Raw genomic sequence first — 21,953 nt, forward strand, 5'->3', positions numbered from 1 at the left:
CTCTTTGAGGTTTGAAATTTTGTGTCTCTGGGGGCTGCAGAATGGTGCTTCTTATAGGGTATGGGAACACAAGAGGCTGCTGGATTAGGCCAAAGGGAGCCCCACTAGTCCGGGGCCGGACCTACACAAGATCTGAGTGCTTGAGGGACACATTGGCCTGCCAAATGGCTGCCAGTTTCCTCAGCAAGAGAAGGTCTTGTTATCAAGGGGAGAACACTCTGCCTTGTACAGAGTGAGGCCATATAGCTCAGTGTTGTCCACTGACTGGCAGAGGCTCTCCGGGGTTACAGGCAGGAAACCTCATCTCAGCCCTAACTGCAAACGTCAAAGATGGAACTCAGAACCTTTAGCTACAACAAAATTACGAAGAGATGAATCCATTTATTCACTTTCTGGAGATGCTGAAAGACATTCCTGTTAACCCAGGTGTTGGGTAGCTGACAGGTGCTGTCTAGGGCTGGGCAATATACCATCCGAAAACCATTTTGAAGTCCCTATCATATCAATTTCATAATTTTTGACCTAGAAATGTATTTCTGACATAAACGGCCTTGGCCCACTATACCTGAAGGAGCATCTCCACCCCCATTGTTCAGCCTGGACGCTGAGGTCCAGCTCTGAGGGCCTTCTGGCGGTTCCCTCCCTCTGAGAAGAACCAGGCAGAGGGCCTTCTCAGTAGTGGTGCCCGCCCTGTGGAACACCTTCCCATCAGATGTCAAGGAAATAAACAACTATCTGACTTTTAGAAGACATCTGAAAGCAGTCCTTGTGGTGGTTATAGGGTTAACCTCCTGAATGTCCTACATCTGGGGAGGAGCTTCCTACATAAAGGGAAACTGCAGTTTCTTTGTCTGTGTGAAACAGTTTGTTATTTTACCTGATGATGTAAATAAAGGCTGTTTAGATAGAAGAAACAACATGCGGACTTTTCCTTTATTTCACATCGCTCTGCTGCTGCCTGGAAGAATTTATGCACAGAGGAAATGTGCTGGACAGGCAGTAATCCAAGATTTTATCATGTGTTAATATTCTGTTGGGAGCTGCCCATAGTGTGTGCTATGCAAAAATACAGGATGCAGGAAAAACCATGAAGCTAGCTGATGCCTCTACATAGCTCCATCCTTATTTCAGACATTGTGATACTGTGGTACCTCAGGTTACATACGCTTCAGGTTACATACGCTTCAGGTTACTCACTCTCCTAACCCAGAAATAGTGCTTCAGGTTAAGAACTTTGCTTCAGGATGAGAACAGAAATCGGGCTCCGGCGGCGCAGTGGCAGCAGGAGGCCCCATTAGCTAAAGTGGTGCTTCAGGTTAAGAACAGTTTCAGGTTAAGAACGGACCTCCGGAACGAATTAAGTACTTAACCCAAGGTACCACTGTATATTCAATGTTTAGCTGGTGGCATATCATGATGTTGAAAACCAGATATTCCCCAGCCCTAATGCAGTCCATGGAAACCCCAAAAGGAGTAATGGAGGCAGCATGCTGAACACAAGGTGCTGCTAATCTCTCCTGGGCAGAGTCCCAATGTTCTGCTCTTGACCTGTTTGTGGTCTGCCCATTGAGGCATCTGAGGCGCCTGGACCACATGGGCCATTGGTCTGATTCATCCAGCAAGCTCCTCTTAGATTCTTCACAGGAAGGGTATTCCAACTGTTTAAAGTCATTTTAGGGTGCTTTAATTTGTTTTAAATTATCTTATTTTAAATTTTCGTAATTCAAATCCTTTAAATTTAAATTTAATTTTAAATTTAAATGGTATTGCTTTTAACATTTTGATGTTTGCTGCCCTGAGCTCCTTTGGGAGGAAGAGTGGGATAAAAATTTAAAATAAATACTTTGGGCATCTTTTCATCTCAGTGGGAGAACTTCCTCCTGGGTTTGCGGACTTTTGGGGGAACCCTGCCTTGGTCACCTCCCACCACACCCTGCCCCAGGTCAGATATCTACACATTCCTTTTATTATATTCCCAACCTTCCTTTCTTCCGTCCTGGATCCAAAGGCAGCACCCAAGTGGTTCCCCAGCCAGGCCCCGAGCAGACTTCACACCCTCTTGGCTTCAGCAACACAGCGGCCTCATGTAACTTAAGCGCACCCCTGCAAAACCACAGATTAGATCCCCATCTCACTTTGGATACTCGTTCTTCAGCCATTTTGCAATGTAAGACCAATTATTGGCACCTCTTTGCCAAAGGCTACAAACTCTGAATATTCTCAGGAACCTCAAAATCTCTGGAACTCCTGTGATAAGAGGGAAAGAACTACTAAAGAAGAAGGGGGTGCACTCTTATTTATTTCAGTCAAACAGATATTACAAAAGGAGTAATAATAATAATTACATCCAGTGTCTTCAAAGCAAGATGCAGCAAATCCATTGGGTTAGGCAAGAATAGTCCTGCGGCCCCTGGAGGTCTAAAAGAGTTATTGCATTCTTATTTCTATGAAAGAGTTTCCTGAAGGAATGCCAATCTATGAGAAGGGAAGGAAGATGGCAGGAATCATATGGAGGGAACCACAGATGGGCGGAGTATGTTCCTCAACCGACCACAGGTGAAAAAGCAAGAATGTGTGAGATAAAAATTAGGCAAATTGAAGGCAACAAAACTAGTTCATTTGAAAGAGTTTGTGTGGTCTGACTCCCAGTGGGTCACCCCTCCTAGAAGGCTGTGGGGACCAGGCTAGAAGTCTCATGAACTGAAAGCCTGCAGTCAAAAAGATGGGGCTCCTTATTTCAGATCAAACTCTGGCCATGAAGCTCCTGATCTGCCTCTCCTCCTTGCTGGCTTCCTCCTTGGTTGTCAGCAAGTTCAGACATTACATCCGCTTAGCCAAAGACTGGGCGGCCCAAGAGGCAGTAACAGCTTAGCCTATTTCCTGCATAATACCCCCAAAGCAGCTCTCAGATGTTGCCTTTCCTTCAATTTGGATGGCAAGCGAGGGACGCAAGGTTGGGGAAGGGATTGTAAAGGAAAACACAGCAACAAAGAACCAAGAGAAAACATCAAAATCAATGCAAGTCATGCTCAATCTCCCCATCCCTTTTAAAAGCTTTTAGTTGCGTATATCTGGCAAATTTCTGATTAATACAAGCACATTTCTGAAAATCAGCTGCAAAGCAAAAATTGGCCAAAATCCATCCAAAAAACATGATTATCCTCAAATAGAAGTTACAGCTGAAGTCAGAGTAGATGACTGAGAGCCAGGATTAAGGAACATCCTAAACAGCATTAAAGGACAGCAGGAGCTCTAAGTCTCTGCAATTCACAGCAAAACTTGGGCAGGCTTCTTCTGGTCTCATCTCACACACTGGGCTGGTATGAAACTGCAGAAATAAAGAACAGGAGTGTTTCAAAAGCCAGCATTATGGTGTGGGGACATCAGCATTACAGAGCTAGTGGGAACCCAAAGGCCATCTAGTCCAGCCTCCCAAGGAAAGCCACCATCCCTCATCATGTCAGATCAGACATGAGATATGCCAGGAGCATCACCAAAATGGACCTGTAGAGCAAATGCCTGCAGAAGGCAGCTCGAGCAAGTGAGCCAAGCTGCACTCTTTGGGGGAATACCGGAAGGACACAAAGCAGTCCTACCAGAAGGAAAAATCTCTTCCATAACCCAAAATGTGACTACCTCTTATTCAGATCCTGGGGAGAACCCATTTGTCAGATGGAGGGAATCCTCTGTGGAGCTCAGATGGACAGACAGAATGAGTCACAAGAGCGATTTTCAGCTCAATGGACAGCCCAGATTATGTCACTCTTGGAAACCCCAAGGTGGGTAACAGGAGCAGCTTTCCACCATTTGGGGATGTTCCCCACGAAGTCTTCTGCAAGAGCCCCCCTTTGCCCCCACCTGCATTGCCACTTACCCTTGGTGGAGCTGTCGGACCCCTGGTCGCTTGCTGCAAAAGGGAGGAAACACAGGAGTCAGAATCCCGGGGACGGACATCCAACCCCCCCCCAGCCCTTCTCCTCCCTCCTTCCGACCCCATCCCAAATCAGTCTCAATCTGGGGAGGGGCCTAAGAAGAGTTCAGGGACAGGCAGCCCAGAGGCAAGGGGGCTCAAGGACAGCACTGGAGGGAGAAGCAGGTCCTGTGGGGCAAAGAGAGATGGGCACAGCCTGGCATGGAGGCAGTGGGGGACTAGAGCGGGGGTGGGCAGGAAGGCAGAAGGAGGGAGTGCAGTGGGTTCCTGACACCCACAGACTTGAGCCACCCAACCAAATCTTTAGCTTCAGGTTCCAGTAAATTAAACCCCAGAGATCCCGCTCTCCCCCCACCCTCGGGCTCTTCCTCCTGCTCCTTCCTGGAGCCCCTCCCTCAGCCGACAGTCTCTCTGCAGCCTTTTCCTGGCCCTGAGGGGCCCCTTGCTGTCCACAGACAATCTGAGCAGACAGGCTTCAGCTTCCCATCAGGGTATTGGGCTTAAGGACTAGGCCACCACCATATTCAGTTTTGTCTGTTTGTAACCTGTTCCTGCTTCATACTGGGGGGAAATAGACAGAGAGAGGGGAGGAGTCACTCACTTGAGGCTGCTTTGTAGGCTAATTTCTCACTCTGTTTCCCTGTGGAGAGAAAAGCAGAAGGTCAGAGCTGGAAGGGACCTCCAGAGGCCACACAATCCCATTTCGACAATCTGGCTCTCAGATGCTGAAACCTTCCCAGCAGATGCTTCTTTCTCCTGTCTCTTCCAAACACCTCCAAGGAAGGGGAGCCCTGAAGCGGATCTTTTCAAGGAACTCATTTTACAAAGATGTAGAAAAAATTGAGAAAATTAAATTTTAAAAATCAACCTGGGAAACCAGGCTGTGGACAGATTCCAAGAGGCTGGAAGGAAACATTATCCAGTCCCTTCATTCATTTTCGGATTATTATTTGGTGATTCTCCAAATAAAAATACAAAATGAGAGCACAAAATACATAATAAAACAAAAACAAACCAGTAACTCACATTTAAAAAGCTCAAAGCCTGGTTCGAGAGAAACATTTTTGTTTGGCGCCTAAAGATATGTAAGGAAGGCTCCCTGCTAACTGTGTACAGGATTGAAGGCTTAGGACTGATTAAAACGTCAGGTGGAAAGTGAATTTCTTGAACACAGAGTGAGCGCAAAACAATGACCAACAGGAGTTTTGATTCATATTCAAAGAGTGTTTTGTGGGCAGGGGTCTCTGTAGGGATGCCAGCCACAATTGCCAGGAAGGCTCCAGCAGCACATTCCCAGTTGGAGGCCAAGACAGAAGGACACAGGAGAGGCAGCAAACACATCCAGGATTTACTTACTGCGGATGATGAAGAAGATGATCCCAGAGACCAGCAGGATGGCAGCCATGACACCCAAAATGGCTCCCACAATGAGCCCCAGGTTGACTAAAAGGGACAAGAGACATTTTTATTCAGACTGGGGGCAGCAGCTCCCCAAGGCCTCAAGCAGGAGGTTGGAGTGGAGGTGCTGAGCTATGAGCCCGGGAGGATTTTACGTGTGCAAAGCAGGCCCTTTCTCTCTCTCCTGACAGGCCAAGGTCTTCTCTGTAGTGGCCCCGACACAAGGGAGTTTATTTTTTCCACCAGAGTTCAGCATTGGAGGTATTCAAAATAACCAATTCATTTAAAGAAGACAGTTGACAGGCACACCTGATTCATCACAGACTCCAGACTTAAAAGCAGATCTCCTCCTGCTCAGGTGCTTCAGCCTTCTCTGTCAGGACCCTGAGAGGAAGGGATTCCCTCCCCTCTGAGACCCCCCAGAGCCCAGCATTACAGGCCTTCAGGGAAGACACAAACCCTGAGGAAAAAGCATCTTGTGTAGGGTTGCCGTATGTCTGGTTTTTCCTGGACACGTCCTCTTTTTCAGACTTAAAATGTCTGTCCAGACAAATTTTTTAAATGAGGCAAAATGTCCAGGTTTTTTTGTCTGGTGGAATCTCTGAAGTCCGCAGCGCTAGTGAGTGAGCCCTGGTCCCCTCTGCCCTGCCTGTGTGAGTCTTTGGCTCAAGGGCCACTTCCATAATCCTCGCTTGCCTGCCTGTGAGAAGGAGAGGCGGGTGTGTTGGTGGGGATGTGTGTGCATGCGCTCCTGCAGGGGAAGAGAGAGTTTGGCTGTTAGACATTCTGCTTGGCTTCCTGCAGGCGCAGCTTTCATGCCGGTGTGTCTGTGGGATGAGCTTTGTTATTAAAAAACCCTTCTTGCTCTTCCCAGCGGTGTGCGGGTGTTTGGGCTGAGTGGAGATGAATATCAGTTTTTGTAGCTGGGCGCGCTTGAGAGGAAGAGTGAGTGAGAATCTTTTTCACTGTGAAGTACAGTCAGTCTGGGACTCCCTCTTTTAAGTTCACTGCCCCTTTTTCAGTCACAGGGAGTGTGAGTAAGTCAGCCATGTGGAGGAGGTCGCATGATTTTGAAGAAATAACACATCTGCCCACATTCTGTGACATCACAACTGCTTGGACTTAAAGGCAAAAAGGTGACACCCAGTTTTTACCTACGACATCCAATTTGAGTTCAAGGCCTATGAGACACTTGCCGGAATAGGCTGCATCTCTGCAGAAATCTACCCATTCCGATTCAGTTGCTTCCCTCCAGAGACATAGACAGGATGCAACTGGGGTTCCCCATCTGAGCTGTGCTGCTGCTGAAGGGAGGAGTTGGGTGGAAATCCCCCTCCCAGAGCCCACCCCTTCCCCTCCTGTCTGTCTCTCACCAGGCTCCTCCTCCCAGGCCACGTCCAGAGGCTTCTCCAGGCTGTCATGCTCCACGCGGCACCGGAAGCGCTCCCTCTCCTCGGGGTCGATCTGGGCACTGAGCAAGAGATAGTAGGTCCCGTCCGAGTTGGGGGCGACCAATCCTCGGAGGGTGCCCTCCTGCCAGATCTTCCCGTCCTTCACCCAGTTGGCCTCAATCTCCTTGGGGTAGAAGCCGTGGACTTGGCAAACGAGGGTCTCCAGGCCGTCATAGTCTGCCTTCCTGGTCACCTTCACCACTGGAGCCTCTGCAAAAAGGGCCGCATTGGGGTTAACAGAGAGACATCCACAACGGGAGCCTGAAGGAATCCTGTATTTTTTAAGAGCAGAGGAGCAGGGACCCAAGGGGCAACCTAGTCAGAATCTCCTCACATCTCCAGAAATTAAAAAGAACTGTGAATAAATGGGATTCCTCAAGCTCCCTTGGCATCTTCCCTAGTCAGTGTCTATGGTGGAATTATTTTTAGATGTTTTATCCTTTGTTTGCCAAAGCAGACTCCTTTGGGAGGGAGGACTGGGTACAAATTAATTTATCATCTTGAAAAGCTCTTGTGGTTCCAAGATAGTCCCAGGGAGCTGCCTCTAGGCTGAGGGGCAAATTCCACCAGGTCCCCAATGGGATCCTTCCAAGTTGCAAGTCATGAACTGAGGGCAGCTCAGGCTGATCCTGATTTCTCTCTTGAGGGGGAATAAATGCTGGACTTGCTGCTCTCTGTTCTGCGGGACTTTTCAGCTCCAGTTAGTGAGCAAAGCCAAGAGCCCTGGGAAAGACAGAGCTCCTTTCTGGTTCTCCCGCCTGCCCTGAAAGGGTCCCTTGAGGTTGGAAAGGGGCCATCTCCCTTCTCCATGGCTGCCCCCCCTGGAGTGGAAAGGGCAGACCAGGAGGCCCAGTAAGCCAGCAACTTGCGCACGTTTAACTTGTGCACATAAAGCTTTGGAACTGATTTCCTACTCATGAAATTTGAAAAGAAAAAACTATTGTTGACTATGTGGCCAAAGTCATTTCTAAATATAAAATGACAGATTATCAAATGACATATTTCAGGAATTATCCAGGATTTTGTATGTTTGTCTTTCCCATGGTAGAAGATAAGGCAAGCATTGAGTTCAAGGATGTTGTTTTGCCAAAACCAAATTTCTCAAAGGGCACATCTTGAACATCATCTCTATACTTTTTCTTTTGACTTCCGTGGATATAATGTGCAATAGAAGCTAAATGTTAAGGAAATATCTTATTTTTTATAAACATTTTGTTTAAATTTCTATTTTTGGACTACCTAATGTGAGTTCTTATTCTTTTTAAAGTTCTTCCAAAGTTTTTTTTTTAATGGATATGTGTTTGAGGAAAGATTACGGTAGTATAAGTTTTGAAGTTTTGTTAAGAAAACCTGCCATAAAGTCTATGATATGTGTGAAACACTTAGTTTTGATGTCATTTAGATTTTTAAGTAACAAATTGTAGGGCTGATTATGATCTCTCACAATAAAAATTGTTTTTTTTCCATTAAATTTTTGTAAATAATTACCATTCTCATACAATTTACACTTTGTATTGAAGTGCCCCGTAGGTGGAGCAGAATGAAACAAAACCCATTTTTTACTCAAGTCATTATATTCTCATTATCTTCTAACTTTAATGGTTCTTTTGATTGGTATTATACTACTGATTAGTTATGCCATGCATAAAGCAATTTTTTATCATTTGACTCATTTTGGTACATAAAATATGAGATTGAATTTTTCTGCATCAATCTGCCCCACTTTCCCCTACCCAAGAGTAAAGGCAAAAGGTTTTTCTGTATCCCGCCTCAAATCTGTCCATTTCAATTTTTTACTGAATTTAAAATGCATTTTGCTTTCCTGGCCCCTTCCCTGCTGTTTCTTTATGCCCCTCCCCCCATTTGTCTTTTGCCATCCCTTATTCTAGCCAAAGGGGCATGGGGGGCTGTTTTTAAGCATCTCCCCCCCCACACACACGTCATAGTCTGAAGTGACCCCTTTTCTCCTCCCAGAGTCCCAAACTTATTTCTGCCTCCCCCACCAAGAAGAGTGTTTGCTGTTTGGTCCAGAAAGGAAAACTGTTGGGGGGGAGGGGGATTTGTAGGAAAACTGCCCCACTGAGGCCCCTCCCCTCCCCACTGCCCCTCCTCACCTGTCCTCAGCAGAGTCTCCTTCCCGTAGTCCAGGTATCTCTGCAGCCACTCAATGCAAATCTCCTCCAGGTAGTGCTTACTGCCCTGGTTCAGGGCCATGATAGAATCCCACTTCCTCTTGGTCGCTTGGGCCCCTGTATCAGCTGCCGTCCAGGTGAGGGTCTCCTTGTCGAAGGCGATGAAGTCTCTCCCATCATAGCTGTATTGATCATACCCTCCTTTGCGCCCGTCTGACCTCAGCTCACAGCCGTACATCCACTGAAAGGTGTGGATCCCTGGAAGGACCAGAAGAGGCCCAGGAGGTCAAGGGGGGTCAGAGCAGCCCCTCCCCCACCAGCAAAAGAGACCAGGAAAAAGGATTTATTTCCCTCACTCAGGGAAGAGGCAGCAGTGAGAGGGGAGAAAATCAACCAGCATTGTATCTTTTCGAAGGCTCATCTGCATAACACGTTCATTGAGGGAAACGCTACAATCCTGAGCCTCTAAAGCCCCCCTTTAATTGCCCCCCTCTCTCTCAGCGCCTCACACTTTCTCCCCCCCCCCCAATTCCTAGTGGATTCTCCCAACTCCCTGGAGGCGGGGGAGGGGTGGGGTTTCCCTTCCTGCCCAAGAGGAGCCTCCCTTGCAGGTCAGAGGTCACAGTCTGTTCGTCTTTCCCCCCAGCTCTGCTCCTCTGGATCTTGCCCCTTTTGGAGAGATGCCTCAGCTGCCCCCCACCCCCCCCTAGAAAGGGGGACACCCACACATTGGGGGCCCTTTCAAGAGAGGAGGCCTCCTCTTCCCCCCCATCTCTCTCCCTCCAGCTTCTCCATATCAAGGACCTTTTCCCTAAAAGGAGGGAAGTCATGGAAGGGCCTTTGGAAAAAGAAGTTTCCTCATAGCCTGGGAGGGAAAGGGAAGCCGCAAGGGGGGTTTGCCCCAATTCAAAATGGCCCCCCCTTCTCAGCAGAAGCCAGGCTGCCCTTGTCAAAGATGGCGGGTCCCTGCACCCTCCTGCCCACCCCAGGGGGCTACCACCAAATCTTCAAAACAACAACAATAACATTTAAATAAATAAATAAATAAATAAATAAATAAATAAATAAATAGTGTTTGCTGATGTTTTATGTACATTTTATGGATTTTTCCTGATTTTATTTTAACTTTCTAGGTTGCATACTATCTTGTTACACTTTTATGGAAACTACATATTATAAATACTTTTATAAAACCTTCAGTCGAACGATAATAAAAGAAGAGCTGGTTTTCATTAGCCAGTAAATGCCCACCAAATAAATCCTTCATCAGTGAACACATGATCCTTATACAGTGGTTCCTTGGATGTCAATCGGCTTGGCTCCCGAACACCGCAAACCCAGAAGTAAGTGTTCCGATTTGCAAACGTTCTTTGGAAGCCAAACTTCTGATTGAGTGCCTTGGTTTTCGAACGGTTCCGGGAGTCAAATGGGAGTGGAATCAACTGACTTTATTGGAAGGCAGCTCAAAGATTCAATACATCCCATTTATTGCTGTGGAAAGAGGTGCCATGGATAATTTTTGACCTCTGTTACTTCAGTCACAACTGGTTGAAATGGAAATATAGATTATTCTGCTCTCATCCAGACCACATAACTGTGAGATGTTCTTATATATGCTAATGCTCGTGACTTTTAAATCTGCTCTTCAATTCCAGTATCTGAAGCACTGATCTGGTGTTTTCACTTGGCAGGTGGCATCGCCCGGCACCCGCTGAGACCCCAGACCCCTGGCAGGGGCCACGGGTGCTGAGGAACCCAGCCCTGTCTCCTCTAGGCCAGCCAGCAGGGTCAGCAGACAGCCATTTTGATTTCCCACCACAAAACCATGGAGAGAAGCTACGTCAGGCACCCCAAGACAGGATGGGAAATGGCAATGGTTGCTCCTGGCCATGCACAGAGTTCTGTTGCTCTTTGTGTAGCCTGAGGGAGCTCAGCAATGGAGGAGAGGCTGTCCCAGAAGACACCAGGTTGCTCTCACTTCTGATTTAGGCTTCCCCTTTCATCTCAGGAGCCCTTGGCTTACAGCTGAATTGAGTTTGGGTATAGAATGTCTTGCATTACAGAAGCCTCTCTCAACAGAAATCCTGCTTTTCTGGGCTGGATTCAGCTAACACAGCTAGTCTAAAAACCAAGTCTTACTTACACAACTGGGGCTTTCTCCCCATCTCCTTCCCCACAAATCAGCTGGGGGGTGGGAGAAGCCCCAGAAAGGTGTGCAGGGGGAGGAGAAGGGAAATTGCTCCCTCTGGCAAGTAGAATGATTGTAACAGAGCTACTTTGGAGTCCTGCCTCTAGAACTACTCAACATATTGAAGAAGAAGGAGAAGGAGAAGGAGGAGGAGGAGGAGGAGGAGGAGGAGGAGGAGGAGGAGAAGAATCTTTTCCAAGACCATGTCCCAAGGTGATATAGTTCTTTTTATGCACTCAAACAATGGTTTGTGGTTGACCTATGCAAACAACAAGCCAAACCACAAACCCCACCAGCTGGTCTGGATATGGAGCTTTTGCTTGGAGGGAAGTTGCTCTGTCTCATTGCTTCTTCAGCATAAATTGCTTTCTCCCTCATTTTATAAATGAAGCTCACTCCCCTCCCGTTTCCTCAAGATGTTAAGTGGGATCAATCCCGATACACCTATACCTTCAACATTGTTTCTAAATAGAATAAGATAACATTTCCAGGGCTGTCCGGGGCACCTTTGAAGTGGCCACCTGATTAGTTTGGGATTTTCTGAGCTAAGCAATTGCAAGAAATGATCAGGAAACGAGAGGCGCCCCTTGGTGACATTTATGGGGCATTTTCCATGGACAGGTGCAGGGGCTCAGGAGTGGCCCAATCCCCATTTTTAAAAGGGGGAGAAGCAGAATTCGCAGGAGCCCAAGAGGAAGCCTGCAAGGCCAGGCCAGGCCTGATCCCACTGCAAGAAAAGCAGACCTGCCCATTGCAGCGCTGGCTTGGTCTCAGCTGACCCCCTGGGTTTCTTCCTTGCAAGCCTGACAAGGCCAACGAAGGCCCCAGAGGGCTCTGGACACACTCAGGCTGACCCCTTTGGCAAGGCTCCTTCCACCTCCATTATTCTGTGTCACAGGTGGGGAATCTCTTTGGCTTCAGGGCCCAGATCCTGATCAGGATTGTCCCCCTGGGCCAAAAGGGGCAGGAGGCTGAGGCTGACATCATAGCATAGCCCACCTGTCAATCTCACCCACCTTTCTACCCCTCCACTTCAGTTATTGTTTTAAGTGCTGGGACACCTGTGGTGCTGTTAGGGGCAGGGCTAAAGTCCTGAAGCAGGGAGCCTGCTTAGGTAGTGAGGAAGTACAGAAGCCTGGAAGTTAAAGGTGCAAAAGCATATAGATATCTCCCTCCAGACCCAGCAGAGGCTCCCATTCTGAACTTCTGCTCCAAAATTGCAATTAGAGGGGGGAGTCACTCAACTTTGCGGCAAAATGGAGTTGAGAGATGACCTAACCTGGGGAGAAAACAGCAAAGACCTGATGAAGAAAGCACAGCAGAGGTTATATTTTCTGAGAATTCTCCGGAAAATTAATCTCTCAAAGGACCTGTTGATGGCATTTTACCATTGTACTGTGGAGAGTGTATTAACTTAGGGTCTGTGTGTGTGGTTTGGGAGCTGCACAGTCAGGGAAAGAACAATGCTGTCCAGGGTTGTAAAGACTGCGGAGAGAATAACTGGGTGGACTCTTTCCACCTTGAATCAAATCTACACTTCCAGGTGCCACAAGAAAGCTGCAGAGATAGTGCAGGATAGTGCACACCCTGGAAATGATCTATTTCAGCTTCTGCCTTCTGGAAGGTACAGGGTTATAAAGACAAGGACTAGCCATCTGAGAAATAGTTTTTATCCAAATGCGATTTTGGTTTTAAACGCAGTGTAAGCTAGTGTCTATGGAGTATATTGTGTTTAATTATGGGGTATTAGAGTTTTAAGGGGTTAACCAGGCTGGGATAGTAGGCTTGTTGGTTTTTGAATGTCTGATGTAGATTTTTCAATTTCGTTGTTCTGTATGGGACAATGACAATAAAGATTATTGTATCATAATTTGTGTGATTCCAGCATACAGTTGAAATCCTTCAAGTTAAATGCATTCCAGTTGCTAGTTTCCTGCACTTTCCACCAGTTTTACAGGGAGATGTAAAGTTAATTGGCCTGCAATTTCCGAGATCCTTCCTGGATCCCCTTTTGAGAACTGGTACTTAAAATGGTTCAATGTTGCAATCTTTCAATGGTCTGAGCTGCCACCCACAGAGCGGGTTCCCCACCTGAGAAAGAAGGCCCCCCAGGGATAGCAGGGGCAAGAGGGCAAATGCAACTTTGGGGTCAGGTCTCAACATGTGGCCCCACATCCCCTTTCCCCACACTTGCCCCTTCACGAGATCGAACACAGGAACGGGGACAGAGCTCTGGCCACCAGGGGGCCTAATGAGTCTCCACAGCAGATCCTCATCAGAAGCAATTAACTTTTGTTGACGTCCATCAGCAGATTTTGCTGTTTCTGCTCACTCCCCACACTCCTTCACCCTCTTCCCAAGTCACACTGAATGTGTACCAAGGGGGCTTTGTGCCTCCTTTGCGCATGAAGAAAGAGCCAAGGCTCCATGGTACTTCTCAAGGGCCACCGCTGTACAGATTTTTTCAATTTCGTTGTTCTGTACGGGACAATGACAATAAAGCTTATCGTATTGTGTCGTATCCACAAATGCCTCGTCCCACCCTTTCAGCATGCTTGCTCCTTTCACACAACTAACGTCTCAAAAGGACCAACATCTTCTGACTCATTTCAGAAGGAATTTTTTAAAATAAAAATGTGTGCCAAGTGGCTTTGGCCAGAGGTCTGCCAGCTTTTACTGAGTTTAGTGATTCCTGTTGTAACAGTTCCAAGGCTGGGTGGGGCAGAGGGTGGGGGAGGAGTGTGGCAGAAATCACCATAACTGGACAAAGGGAGTGAAAGACCTTCCTAAAGGGTCCCTAAGTGTAGACCGTTAGAGAATAAAGTAAGTACAGATGTATAATAAATGCTGGATATGTGGGATCTTATGCAGGTTTCTCAGAAGCAAGTCCCATGAAGTTCATTGGGGCTGTTGAATGGTCTTTTTAAATTTGAACGTTCATCATTGTTTCACAAGATGTATATTTCTTTAAAGGCCAGAGCAAATAACGTGACCTAGTTTTACAGCTGTGAAGCAGTATAGCAGGTGCTGTTAAGTTGTGGTAATTAAGCTGTTGGGTATGGTATATAAAGAGCAGCATGTAGCTCTTGCAGTACCCTAGTGGATGGGTCACGCTTATTGATATTTTTAGTGTAAAAGGAGTTTTTGTTTTTGTTATTAAAACCTAGCAAAAGTTATTTTTGCGTTTCTTGAATATGTGGTCTCCCCAGCAAGCTTTCTGTAGTACAACTAATCTGCAAATAGCCAACATGGTTATGGGCCCAGCTGCTGAGTGGATGACTGCACATTTTTGAACTTTGAGAAAGGTCTGGAAACTCCTCCTGTTGGTGTGGTTCTGTGGGTCTGGAAGAGTTCCAGAATGGTCGACAGGGTTCCAGAAGCCGAGAAAGCTCTGACCTTCCCACAGCTGACAGATGAGAACTATAGTTTATGGTCATTTCGGGTGGAGGCACCTTTGACCTCTCGGGAAGTGTGGACCTATGTAACTGATGACCCTCCTGATCCTGTGACTAATGCTTGGTCAAAAGGAGATGCGAAAGCTAGGGCGATAATTAATTTGGCTGTCAGCGACCAGCAAGTAGTATACAGTGGTACCTCTCGTTACGTACTTAATTTGTTCCGGAGGTCCGTTCTTAACCTGAAACTGTTCTTAATCTGAAGCACCACTTTAGCTAATGGGACCTCCCGCTGCCGTGCCGCCAGAGCACAATTTCTGTTCTCATCCTGAAGCAAAGTTCTTAACCCGAGGTACTATTTCAGGGTTAGTGGAGTCTGTAACCTGAAGCATATGTAACCCAAGGTACCACCGTATATAAGGAATAAGAAAACTGCCAAAGAAATGTGGGACAGCCTTGGAGCAGTACATATTAGAAAAGAGTCAGCGTCTGCACTGATGTTTTTCAAGCAGCTGTACCAGACGAAGTTGCAGCCTGGTGGTGATTTGGCAGCACACTGGAGACGCCTGGAGGCAATATGCAGCGAATTGATTTGAAGGGACATGGAGATACCTGATATTCAGTATGTATTTATCATTCATTGTTCCCATAATGAGGACTTTGATGGTGTAGCTAGCCAGATATCTGCCGTTCCACCAGAACAATTAATTGTGGAAGGGGTAACAGCAAGATTAATGGGTGAGTTGGATAGAAGGGAGGCTTCCGCCATAAGCACTCCTATTTCCAGAAATAATGAGGAACACCATATGCAAACTTTTGGTGATACGACTGCATTTAAAGCTGCCAAGCGTTGTTGGTTCTGCAATAAACAAGGACATTTTGCAAAGGACTGCAGATCCAAAAGAAAGCAAAGCACTCCCAAGTCTATTTCTGTTCGTCAATCACGATCGTTAGCCCAGCAGCCGACATCGTATTCTAAAGACAGAAAAGAGCCGCGAGCTTTTCAGGCTCGGACAACAGATCGGAAAAGAATTAAAGGTGCCAAGTGGAATTCTTTTATTGTGGACTCTGGAGCATCACAGCATATTTGCAATGATCGGAGCTTGTTTATTTCTTTTGAAGAGGAAATTGGCAATGTACATTTAGCCAATTCACAAGTCTTGCAGTCGCTTGGCAGGGGTACTGTTAAACTTGACTCTTTAAACATTACGATAGCGAACTGCCCGTCAGTAGATAATTTATTGTCAGTAAGGTGTTTTGCTTGTCAAGGCATAACTGCGCGTTTCTTAGTCAATGGCTAATAACTGCCAGTGTCGATCTTCTGGGGACTCCTTGCCTCAGGCTGCAGGAAGACCTTGGGGGCTCGTGTCTACCCCTCCACTTCAGTTGCCCACCTGGCTTATGGTTTATCCATGTAGTTCCTACTCTGACCCCCAAAACCCAGTCCATTTGTGTTCCATAAAAAGGCTTCTCTTTCAACACTGTGCCACGGAGTGGGAGGGGCTTGGTGATGGTCAGAAGGGTCAGCCAATCGGCACCTCGGTCTGGGCAGCTGGCTTCTCCTTAAGCAGGAACAGCAGGTTTTTAAGAGTTCTCTTTGAAAGCTTCTTTGCCTACCAGAAAAACAGGCAGATGCAGATCCACAGCAGGACCAGAACTCAAGGCTTGCTTGTCTCAGCCTCAGGATCCCCACCCTTCTCTTCACCTCTCAGAGGAAAATGAACTAGACAGATTCCCACCTCAGAAGGCCTAAGCCAAGCCCAGCATGGAAGGAAGCGCAGGCAATGGAGACATTTCCTTGGTAGGATGTGCAGGTCCAGAGAGTGTCATACTGGGGGGTCTCTCCCCTCCAAGTCTCATTCTCTGTCTCCCCCCCCCCCACACCATCCCAGCCCCCATTAAGACCTTCATTAAGGGAAGGGGAGATGCCTCTGCCCTGGTGGAGACCCCCACCCTCCATTTCCTTTCCTCCCAGCAGCCCCCTCCCTGCAATTCTGGCCCTTGGATGGGGGGGGAGAGGTGTTACTCAGTCCCTCTCCTGCCTTCCACTCACCTCCGCTCTGGTTGTAGCGATTCAACAGATTCTGCAGACTCAACCTGAATGCCAGCTCATGCCCCTGAGAATTCTGAGTGTTCCTCTGCCAGTACGGAGGATCCTCATTTTCCACTTTCCTTATCCAGGGGATGCGAGGCTGCACCTCCTTGGTGTCACTGTCGTACTGAACAAATGGCTGGTCATCCACGTACCCAACAATGATGAACTGGGGCAGCCCCTGGCCAGGCTCAGACATGGCTGTTTCAAAGTAGCGCAGGGAGTGAGAAGTGGAGCCTGGAAAGGAAGAGAAAAGGGGGCAGAGAGTTAGGGGTCCTGCAGATGAAGGCAGCAGCCTAATCCTGCTGCCCTAAATTAGGAGATCCAAAGTTCAGCAGGCTTTGGGAGAGTTTGTTAGACCTGCCCTTAAACACAGAGGAGGCAGAGTACAGGCAGCCTAAGAATCAGACTTGGAAAAGGAAAAGATAGGACATAAATAAAAGTAACAATATCCCACGGAGATATTATGAGAAAAAGCTCTGCCAGGCAGCACTAAATCTCTGCATGTCTCTGCTGAGGCTCCGTGTGAGGGAGAGAGAGGCCAGCCCCTCCCTTTTGCCAAGGGGGCAGGAATTGCCCCCCACTTGCAAGCGCCAGGCTGATGAGAGCTCCCACAACATGGTCTGAAGGCTCAGGATGCAGGCACCGAATGGAAGCTAAGCAGGCTCAGGACTGGAAGTGGATGGAGGGGAGACCAGACGAGGCAAAATCCATATATTGGGAGAACAGGAAGCTGCCTCATCCTGGGTCAGAACACTGGTCCAGGTGGCTGAGTTGTCTGCCATGACTGGGATGACTCAGATACGGGCCTAGTGAAGCCACTCCCTTAGAGCCGCCCCACAGTCTGACCTTCTGGAGCCATGCACTGAACAGGTCTGACCTGGGTCTTGCTTCCTGGGCTCTGGGAGGCTTTGGAAAGATCTCCTGGGACCTCAGGAGAGCCCCACAAGATTCTGTGAGAACCAAGGCTCCATGGTACCTCTCTAGGGCCACCGCTGTACAGGGTACAGGATGAGATGCCCCCCCCAAGACAGCTGCAGCCCCTTAATTCCCACCCTGGGCTCCTCTGGGAGGAAGATGGGGATATAAACTCAATTTTAAAAGATGACTCTGTCAGTACCAAGAAAAGGCCTCACAGATTTGGGCATAAGGATGAGGCCTTCCTTCCAACACCTGTCCCATTCTCTGCCTAGAGATTATCCGAGACCCACAGAAACAGCTCACAAAGACTTGGGGAGGGAGGGAGGGAGCTGATCATAGGCTTTCAGCATCATACCTGGGGCTTCTGCCCCCACCAGGACACCCCCTCTGAGGGAAAAGCTGAGTCGAGTTCAGCGAGAGATGGGGCATTTCCCTGGCGGAAGGTAGAGGGGCACAGTGCTAAAAGGGGAAGAGGAGGCTATTCCTGTTTTGCCTCAGGTAGCAGAAATGGGACGTATAATTATTATTATTTATTGAATTTTTATATTCCCTATCTACTTCTAAAGGTCACCAAAATGAATGCTGATGAAGACATTAAAGAAAATACCGCCCTATACCCGGAGGTCTCAGGGCGGCTGACAGAAGAAAATCAAAATATAAAACCACAAAATATTCAATAATAAAAAAGCCAATACCCCCCCCAAAAAAAACCCCACTTTTAAAAGGATGTCAATCAAATTAACCAAAGGCCTGGTTAAAAGGGAATGTTTTTGCCGGACTTAGTCAAAAGGTGTATAATGAAGGTGCCAGGCAAACTTCCCAGGGGAGAGCCTTCAAGACATGGAGCCACTGCAGAGAAGGCCCTGTCCTCGCATTGCTGCCACCCTCCACCCTCCAGACCTCTAGAGGAGGTGGCACAGGAAGGAGGGCCTCAGAAGATGATCCCAGGGTCCGGGTAGGTTCATGTAGAAAGAGGTGGTCCTTGAGGACCCATCATACCCTGTGAAAATTGTGTTGAATGCACTTTGGACAACTTCACCCTCAAGGAGGAAGAAGCCCGCTTGACTTTGGCCGGTGACTCATCTCAAAACAACTAGAAAACTAAAATAAAAATCATAGACAGGACCCCCCTGCGATGCTGGCATCTCAACTGCAGTATCCATGGCAGATGGCCATACAACCTCTGCTAACAAATCTCCAAGGAAGGAGAATCTACCACCTTCTGAGGGAAATCCACGGTGGAAAACAAAGTTCAAGGAAGCAAAAACCTGCAAGATGAGTTTGCTTGAATTACATACGCCTTGACGGTGTGTCGACTCTGCTACCTCCCTCCGGCTCGGTTTCCTTTCAGGCAAGATCAGATGGGACCCACTTCTAAGACCCTCCCCTCCCAGGGCAGGGGCTTCCCCCACTTCAAACCACAAGAGCTCAGAGCAAGGCTGCCTCTGGTTGTGGCATCTGGATAAACAACACAGGCAGTTCTGCTCAGTGGTAGGGAGACAAGGATCCACAAAATGAGTCACACGTGAGACCCCAAAATGAGGAGGAATCTGAAGGAAGCAGTAGTCTCCACCACCCTTTGCCCAGCCCTGTAGCACCGTGAGGGGGCATCCCCCCATATGGAGAGGGTTCAAGAGAGAAATAACAGGTCTTACTCTTTAGTTCTTAGAATCATAGAATCATAAGAGTTGGAAGAGACCACAAGGGCCATCGAGTCCAACCCCCTGCCAAGCAGGAAACACCATCAGAGCACTCCTGACATATGGTTGTCAAGCCTCTGCTTAAAGACCTCCAAAGAAGGAGACTTCACCACACTCCTTGGCAGCAAATTCCACTGTCGAACAGCTCTTACTGTCAGGAAGTTCTTCCTAATGTGTAGGTGGAATATTCTTTCTTGTAGTTTGGATCCATTGCTCCGTGTCCGCTTCTCTGGAGCAGCAGAAAACAACCTTTCTCCCTCCTCTATGTGACATCCTTTTATATATTTGAACATGGCTATCATATCACTCCTTAACCTCCTCTTCTCCAGGCTAAACATGCCCAGCTCCCTTAGCTGTTCCTCATAAGGCATCGTTTCCAGGCCTTTGACCATTTTGGTTGCCCTCCTCTGGACACGTTCCAGTTTGTCAGTGTCCTTCTTGAACTGTGGTGCCCAGAACTGGACACAGTACTCCAGGTGAGGTCTGACCAGAGCAGAATACAGTGGCACTATTACTTCCTTTGATCTAGATGCTATACTCCTATGGATGCAGCCCAGAATTGCATTGGCTTTTTTAGCTGCCGCGTCACACTGTTGGCTCATGTCAAGTTTGTTGTCAACTAAGACTCCTAGATCCTTTTCACATGTACTGCTCTCAAGCCAGGTGTCACCCATCTTGTATTTGTGCCTCTCATTTTTTTTGCCCAAGTGCAATACTTTGCATTTCTCCCTGTTAAAATTCATCTTGTTTGTTTTGGCCCAGTTCTCTAATCTGTCAAGGTCGTTTTGAAGTGTGATCCTGTCCTCTGGGGTGTTAGCCACCCCTCCCAGTTTGGTGTCATCTGCAAATTTGATCAGGATGCCCTTGAGTCCATCATCCAAGTTGTTGATAAAGATGTTGAATAAGACCGGGCCCAAGACAGAACCCTGTGGCACCCCACTAGTCACTCTTCTCCAGGATGAAGAGGAACCATTGATGAGCACCCTTTGGGTTCGGTCAGTCAGCCTGTTACAAATCCACTGAGTGGTAGCATAGTCAAGACCGCATTTTACCAGCTTCTTTACAAGAATATCATGGGGCACCTTGTGAAATGCCTTCCTGAAATCAAGGTAGGCTACATCCACTGTGTTCCCTTCATCTACCAGGCTTGTAATTCTGTCAAAAAACGAGATCAGGTTCGTCTGACATGACTTATTTTTCAGAAATCCATGCTGACTATTGGTGATCACAGCATGTTTGCTTAATGATCTGCTCCAGAATCTTCCCTGGTATTGATGTCAGACTGACTGGGCAGTAATTATTTGGGTCCTCTCTTTCCCCCTTTTTGAAAATAGGGACAACATTTGCCCTCCTCCAGTCTGCCGGGACTTCGCCTGTTCTCCAGGAATTCTCAAAGATGACTGCCAGTGGTTCTGAGATCACATCTGCCAGTTCTTTTAATACTCTTGGATGCAGTTCATCTGGCCCTGGAGACTTGAATACATCTAAACTAGCCAAGTATTCTTGTACTATCTCCTTAGTTATTCTGGACCGTGTTTCCTCTGCTGAATCATTTGCTCCAAATTCTTCAGGTCGGGAATTGTTTTCTTTATCGGAGAAGACTGAGGCAAAGAAGGCATTGAGGAGTTCAGCCCTTTCTGTGTCCCCTGTTTGCATTTCACCATCTTCTCCTCTGAGTGACCCCACTGTTTCTTTGTTCTTCCTTTTGCTACGAACATATCCATAAAAGCCTTTTTTGGTGCTTTTAACCTCTCTAGCAAGCCTGAGTTCATTCTGTGCTTTAGCTTTTCTGACTTTGTGTCTACACGTGCTGGCTATTTGTTTGAATTCCTCTTTGGTGGTTTCCCCCCTTTTCCATTTTTTGTACACATCCTTTTTTAATCTTAACTCAGTTAAAAGTTCTTTAGATAGCCACCCTGGCTTCTTTAGGCACCTTCCATGTTTCCGTCTCATTGGTATTGCCTGAAGTTGTGCTTTTACTATCTCCCTCTTAACAAACTCCCAGCCATCATGAACTCCCTTTCCTATTAATATTACTGTCCATGGGATCTCACCCAGCACTTCCCTAAGTTTTATCAAGTCAGCTTTCTTAAAGTCAAGAAATTGAATCTTAGTATGCTTGGCTGCTGCTTTTCGTTGTATAGTAAACTTCAGAAGAGCTTGATCACTCGCGCCTAATGATCCTTCCACTTCTACCCCACTAACCAGGTCATCAACATTGGTTAGGACCAGATCTAAAATGGCTGTTCCTCTTGTTGCTTCTCCCACTTTCTGGACAACAAAGTTGTCTGCAAGGCCAGTGAGGAATCTGTTTGACCTTATGCTCTTGGCTGAGTTTGACATCCAGCAAATATCCGGGTAATTGAAGTCCCCCATTACTACTATCTCCCTTCCTTTTGCATGCTTGGCCATCTGTTCCAGGAAGGCATCATCTATGTCCTCCGTTTGGCTTGGGGATCTATAGTAAACTCCCACAATAAGGTCCCTGTTATTCCTCTCTCTCTTAATTTTGACCCAAATGCTCTCACTTTGGCTTTGAGGTTCTAAATCTTGGATCTCTTCACAGGTATACACATCCCTGACATATAACGCCACTCCTCCTCCTTTCTTGTCTGGTCTGTTTCTCTGAAATAGATTGTATTCCTCCATTATTACATTCCAGTTGTGGGACTTATCCCACCAGGTTTCAGTGATGCCTATTATGTCATATTTAGTTTGCTGTACCAAGAGCTCAAGCTCATCTTG

At 47.3% G+C, this 21,953-nt stretch overlaps 2 protein-coding genes across 4 annotated transcripts in view; both read right to left on the reverse strand.

Moving 5' to 3' along the window:
• Window positions 1–2,279: 2,279 nt before the first annotated feature.
• LOC309364897 (major histocompatibility complex class I-related gene protein-like) overlaps window positions 2,280–21,953 on the reverse strand; it is a 33,368-nt gene continuing 13,694 nt past the window's right edge. For 2 of the 3 annotated variants that reach the window (XM_081902890.1, XM_081902888.1), the window contains exons 3-9: window positions 16,549–16,824; window positions 8,895–9,170; window positions 6,703–6,990; window positions 5,288–5,374; window positions 4,533–4,571; window positions 3,875–3,907; window positions 2,280–3,328 (exon numbers count right to left, since the gene is read on the reverse strand). In XM_081902890.1, the coding sequence (XP_081759016.1) occupies window positions 3,306–3,328; window positions 3,875–3,907; window positions 4,533–4,571; window positions 5,288–5,374; window positions 6,703–6,990; window positions 8,895–9,170; window positions 16,549–16,824 (1,022 nt within the window). In that variant the 3' untranslated portion in view covers window positions 2,280–3,305. Of the gene's footprint in view, window positions 3,329–3,870; window positions 3,908–4,532; window positions 4,572–5,287; window positions 5,375–6,702; window positions 6,991–8,894; window positions 9,171–16,548; window positions 16,825–21,953 lie in introns of all 3 variants that reach the window. The other variant, XM_081902889.1, reaches the window with a different exon arrangement.
• The window catches only part of LOC309364986 (major histocompatibility complex class I-related gene protein-like), a 91,067-nt gene continuing 75,665 nt past the window's right edge, over window positions 6,552–21,953 (reverse strand). The window contains exon 5 of the mRNA XM_081903058.1: window positions 6,552–6,684. Coding sequence (XP_081759184.1) covers window positions 6,567–6,684 — 118 coding nt within the window. The 3' untranslated portion in view covers window positions 6,552–6,566. The remainder of the gene's footprint in view (window positions 6,685–21,953) is intronic.

This window comes from Podarcis melisellensis, assembly GCF_964234715.1.
Source record: "Podarcis melisellensis genome assembly, chromosome: 2".
Lineage (NCBI taxonomy): Eukaryota > Metazoa > Chordata > Lepidosauria > Squamata > Lacertidae > Podarcis > Podarcis melisellensis.